This window comes from Colobus angolensis, unplaced genomic scaffold (genome assembly GCF_000951035.1).
Source record: "Colobus angolensis palliatus isolate OR3802 unplaced genomic scaffold, Cang.pa_1.0 Scaffold31, whole genome shotgun sequence".
Classification (NCBI taxonomy): domain Eukaryota; kingdom Metazoa; phylum Chordata; class Mammalia; order Primates; family Cercopithecidae; genus Colobus; species Colobus angolensis.
This window is the reverse complement of record NW_012116377.1, coordinates 10,529,320-10,535,319: the sequence shown is the minus strand read 5'-3', so window position 1 is coordinate 10,535,319 and position 6,000 is coordinate 10,529,320. Positions and strand designations below refer to the sequence as shown.

At 38.2% G+C, this 6,000-nt stretch overlaps 1 protein-coding gene across 1 annotated transcript in view; it reads left to right on the top strand.

Moving 5' to 3' along the window:
* The window catches only part of DIRC2 (disrupted in renal carcinoma 2), an 85,149-nt gene that overhangs the window by 75,027 nt on the left and 4,122 nt on the right, over positions 1–6,000 (top strand). Inside the window, exon 8 of the mRNA XM_011950798.1 lies at positions 1,515–1,697. Coding sequence (XP_011806188.1) covers positions 1,515–1,697 — 183 coding nt within the window. The remainder of the gene's footprint in view (positions 1–1,514; positions 1,698–6,000) is intronic.

Genomic DNA, 6,000 nt, shown 5'->3' with positions numbered 1-6,000 from the left:
GCGGAGCTTGCAGTGAGCTGAGATCCGGCCACTGCACTCTAGCCTGGGCGACAGAGTGAGACTCTATCTAAAAAAAAAATTAAAAAAATTAAAAAAAAAAAAAAGAATCTCTTGAAAATTATGTCACGTTTTAAATGGTATTTATCATAGCTATCAGATGCTTCCCAAGTAATTGTGCACATAATTTGGTCACTGCCTTAGCCAGTAGTATGTTCTTTATTCACTAAGTGATTCTTTTGTTATCTATTTCCATATCTATCTTCTATTCAAAGAAACAGTCGAAGTAATTACCAACTATTTGTATTATCAGAATATACTAAATATTTATAATCGCCAAAGACTAATGTAATTGGAGGGGGAAGCAAGAGTGGAGGTTAATTAAAGAAATTCTATTAGAAATCAGTGTATACTATTATTTTTTTTTTTTTTTACCCCTTCAACAATGTCATGGACTGTTGATGATCGCATCAGTTGTGGTAAACTTTGGTAATTTGATACGTTCTGTGAGTGTGTGAATAATACATAACGGATTTAATGTAACTTCCTTACTTTCTGAAATTCTCATACAGGATTGTTTTTTCCTTAACAAATATTTTTATTAAAAATATTTTCCTTGTAACCTTAAACTTAGGATAAATTCTACTCATTATTATCAGTGAATATGATATACTTATTAGGATATAGAGACATGTTTTAGATTTCTAAATAGGGTATCATTTTTTCCTTTTGGGTTCTGTTTTCACCTTCAAGTTAAAATTCACAAAGGTTTATAGAGAGACAGTAGTAGCAATGATAAAATTAATTGTAGTATATTTCCCCAGACTTTCTTATAAGAATAACATCCTTATTCAATAGATTTTGCCACAGAATAGTGTTAATAGATTTTTTATGGTTTGATTGGGGATCCTAGTCACTATTAATTGTACGTTTCTGGATGGAATCTTTTTCTGTGTTTCAGAAAAGTTACTCATTTAAAAAAAATGTTGACCTAAAACCCATTCCAAAATTGAGGACTAATTCCGTTGTGTTTCTCAAGAAATTACATACTACATAATGTTTATTTTGTGCTTGAAAGCAATTATTAACCTCTTTAAATTATTAATCTCTTTAAATATGTAATTTTCAGTAACATTTAATGTTTCTGACATTTATTCTTAGATTTTACATTCTCTTTCTAAAATTATGGAACGAGTCTGAAGGAGTGTGACCAAGCAGGAGAAGAATCCTTTTAATTATATGATGGTGGTAAATTGTTTTGTGCTCTGGAATAATCCACCAGAAAGATAAAGGAAATAAACTGGTACCCATCCAGCAATAAAATGGTTTGTGTCTACTCCAGAAAACCACAGCAGAGAGCTGGCAGATGTGTGAAACTTTGTCAAACTTTATCAACTACCTTTGAAAAGAGAAGACATTTTTGAGTCAATACTTGGGAAAGAGAACACCCCAAAGATCTGTCTGATATGACTCACGGCCACTACTGTGAAACTAAAATGTTTGTGTTTTTATTTTAGTGACGTTGTATGCCTCCTGTATTCTCCTGGGAGTGTTCTTGAATAGCAGTGTACCTATATTTTTTGAGCTTTTTGTGGAAACTGTCTACCCAGTCCCAGAAGGAATTACTTGTGGAGTTGTCACTTTTTTAAGTAATATATTTATGGGAGTACTTTTATTTTTTCTCACATTTTATCACACAGGTAAGAAATCTGATTTTTTATTTACTGTCTAAATGTGTTACAAGAAAAGTTTGGGTCAGTATAAACGTTTTTATATGGAGAAGTCTCTAAGGCAAATTACTTAATGTGAGCTTGCATTGCCAGTAAAAGAAAAATTCCTCGATTGCTTTTCTTAAAATGCATTCTAGCTCAAGTGCACCCTCACTTTTCCCTGGCCCGGCCCTGTACTCCCCGTCCCGTGAATTTCTGAATTAATTAACCTGGACTGGAGCCCAGGTGATTCAAATATGCAGATTCTCATTGAGAACCTCTGGTCTGTTGCTTTTTAAAACTACTTGGAATCTCTCTTAACACAGGGTATAATTTAATGTTAGGGGTGTATATGGAGTTTAAAGCCTGATGAATGAGAGAAAGTCACCCAATGTAAGGAATGCTCTAAAATGCGACCTTCAAGAGGCCGAATTGTTTATAGGAATGTTTCTGACAGGGTTATAACTGAAATAATAACCATGCTAACCTCCTTGACTGGAAAACAAATTTTGAAACTTTTTTTTTTTTGAGACAGAATCTCACTCGGTTGCCCAGGCTGGAGTGCAGTGGCACCATCTCAGCTCACTGCAACCTCCTGCCTCAGCCTCCTGAGTAGCTGGGACTACAAGCAGATGCCACCATGCCTGATTAATTTTTGTGTTTTTAGTAGAGATGGGGTTTCACCATGTTGGCCAGTCTGGTCTGGAACTCCTGACCTCAAGTGGTCCACCCACCTCAGCCTCCCAAAGTGCTGGGATTATAGGCATGAGTCGCTGCACCTGGCCAGAAACTTTCAAAGCCAGTGTGAAACAGAATCATCCCTGGGTTTTGGACAACTTCTGGCGTAGCACTTTCACCCACCAGCGCAAAGTGTCCATAGGATAGATGAATTTCTTAATATAATGAACAGTGCATTAGATTGTTGCTGTCAATCAGTAATGCAGGTAAAGTAGGTCTTTGCTAAACCTGATACAAGTTTGGTTTATCATATGAAGGAGAGTGATATTAATGAAGTCAGAAGACCACTCTTTGTTGTCCTGGAAACACGTGCTTCCATCAGGGAAAAGCGCCGTCACCAGGAATCAGGTTCTTTGCTTCCAATTAGTTTTCTCAACAGCGTAGTCTGACAATCGTTACATATCAGCTTTAATCCACTTCAATTATATCACAATTTAAATTAAGTGGCTTATTGCCTGTCTGTCTGGTAAAGCATGTGATGCCCCCTGGGATGGTAGAAGCAGTTTTCCAACTGGTGGGCACAGTTTTGCTTAGTGGTCGGTGCCGCCCAGCAGAGCATGGCTTTTTCTGTCAGCTAGAAATAGAGTTTTGTCCTCCCAGTATTTAAAAAGAACAACAGCAGATGCCAGATAATGTTATCCCCCAATAAATCTTTTGCTTATGGCCTCTAGTATATAACAAACATTTTTATTGATCAGTTTAAGGCAGGGAAGACACCAATAATGGAAACTGCCCTAAACTGTCTGACTGCAACAGAGCTTCGTGCACACCTGACCATTTTGCCTGGCCAGTAGTTTATCTCTGTCACTCTCCTGGGTCCTGCTGCAGTTTTGACTTAACAGCATCTGGTGTCTGGAGTGAATTAAATGGAACTGACGTCAATCAGTGCTCATTCCTCATTTTGCAAATTCATAGTGACCAGATACAAGCAGATATTCTATTTCTTTGGCAGAAGGAGCGGAAGAAACACTTAGTACTATTTCTGCCCATTTCTGATATAATCAAGAATTCATCTAGCTGGGAGAAACAAAACTTCCCTCTTTTTGGTTGGTTTCTGACCATGTATTCTTATACATGTCTATGTAGATATTAGAAAGTTTCCACCTAAACTTTGTAACTATTCTGAACAAAAGTGAAACTCATTTTTTAAATAACTTCAATGTTTATTTTAGATTCAAGGAGTACACGTGCAGAATTGTTACATGGGTATATTGCATGACAATGAGGTTTGGGACACGAATGATCCCATCACCCAGGTAGTGAGCATAGTACCCTATGAAACTTTAAATAATCATTAATTTTAATCCACCAAGGTGGTTTCCAGGAAAAAGGTCTCATTAAATTTTGACATTTTAGGCAATTAATGAGAAGATACCTGTGAAAGAGCCTAGTCCAGGGCACAGCTGGCACCCACCAGTGTTTGTTTTGTTTCTTCTAGATAATTAGCTGACTGATGCTAGGAATTTAAATATCTAGTGTTTCATTGCAAAGAAATGCTTTTATATGTGTATCTGTGAGTGTGCGTAATGAATACACGAAAACATCATCCACATCTCTCTAGGGCTAAAGTTACTAGAACCGTGAAATCTGTGTTGAAACTGTTTTCAGTAGGATTAATTAACCTTGCCCTAAAAGTCCTACAGCAGAGGTCCGTCCACATTCTTTATGGTCTGAGGTATGATTATACATAAATTGCAAATCTAAAAATTCTGTAAAACTGTTTCCTAACAATAACTGTTAGTTCTGCAGCCCAGTACCCTAAACATTTTATATGATAAACTGAATCCCCTCCCATTAAAGCTAGTGTTCATATGTCATTATTCAGTTATTTTGAAACTTGAAAACTCACCCACAAGTTAATTATATGTCAAAATTCAACTATTATGTGATTAGAAGGCCTGATTTTTTTAGGGATGGGGGGAGACAGGGCCTTGCTCTGTCACCGTGTCTGGAGTGCAGTGGCGCCATTATGGCTCACTGCAACATCAGCCTTCCAGCCTCAAGTGAACCTCCCGCCTCAGCCTCCCAAGTAGCTGGGACCACAGGCATGTGCCACCAAACCTGGCTAAATTTTTGTGTTTTTTGTAGAAATAGGGTTCCACCATGTTGCCCATGCTGGTCTTGAACTCCTGGGTTCAAGCAATCCACCTGCCTTGGCCTCCCAAAGTGCTGAGATTACAGGCATGAGCCACCACACCCCACCTAGAAGTCCTGAATTTTAATCATCATAAGGATCTGTGGTTTTTAAAGTCACTTTTCAAGGAAGTACTAAACTTCCTGACTAGGGTTTTTCCCCCTACAGTGTGCTATCTGATAAGTGAATACATCAGACAATTTTTAGGGCTATACAGACTAACCCCAAAATGACCACAATAGAATGCCTTGCCTAGCAAGCTAGGTTCTGCTGGCGATTTGCTTGCAGATTAGAGCCATTGCAGTCAGTGAGGGCAAATGTGATTCAGGCTCCTGTACCAATGCCACTGGCTTATGTGGAGCCCTGGGTCGCAGGGTCTCCACGTCCTATTTCAGTTCTGCTTTGGGTACCTAGAACCTTGTCAGAAGTTTTTTAGAGTTTTACTGACTTGGATTTTTCAAGGTCACTTTCAAAAAAAATGTTCTTACTTTCTCCCTAATATAAGCATATTTGGAAAACTGAGTTGCTTCCTGTGTTTGTTTTGAGAATCTCATTGAGTTGATATAGCATGCTTTATTCTAATAACGTCGCATAGAAAAATCAATTTGAGAATGCGCTTATATCCTTTATGTGCTCTGAAATGGATTCTGTTTAATATTCTGAAGTTTGTGTTGTCTATTACTTTTTGTTCTAGAAGCTTTGCAGCGGGTTTTGGCTAAAAGCATCACGATTTTTATCTCAGTCCTTTCATTTTAAAGTGGCTGACCATGAATGTGAAGCTGTGTTGTCACCCAAAAGATTCAGGGACCTGGCAGAGGTGGGAGGTGTTGACTAATGGTTACCAGGAAAACAAAGAGCAGGTTCAACAGATGTGGACTAGTGAGAAGTAATTTTATATCTAAGAATTAGAATAATGGAATGTGATGGTAAGATCTACAGGGTAATTGATGTGGAATGAAGATAGCAGGGCATTATCCTGGGAAATCATGGGGTCAGCTGGCTGCTCACCTTGAGTGAGAAAGGAAGCAATCTTATTAAATCATCATAAAAGAAAATAGGAAGTTGTTTCTGGAGGATGGTAGCTGGAAACAGACAAGTGCTTATAAGTGGTAGAAACTGAAAGCATGGCATTACTGAAGGGAAAGATGAAGTGAAAAGTACAACAGTGCTTCCAGAAGAATAAGGTAAGAGGATGAGCAAAATCCCAAATAATTCAGTCCCAACAGAGCCTCATCATTTGGTGCAGAACCCACTTCACTGAGTAAGGTCGAGCACCTGTCTAAACTGTAAGTTGGCAGAATGAGTACTCCGACTGCTGTGTAGTAGACAATAGTGACCCAGCGGAAGTATGGGGCAGACTGTAGGGCCCTGCCTTCAAGTGTGGATTTATATTTTATCTAGTGAAAGGCAAAGGGAAGGAGT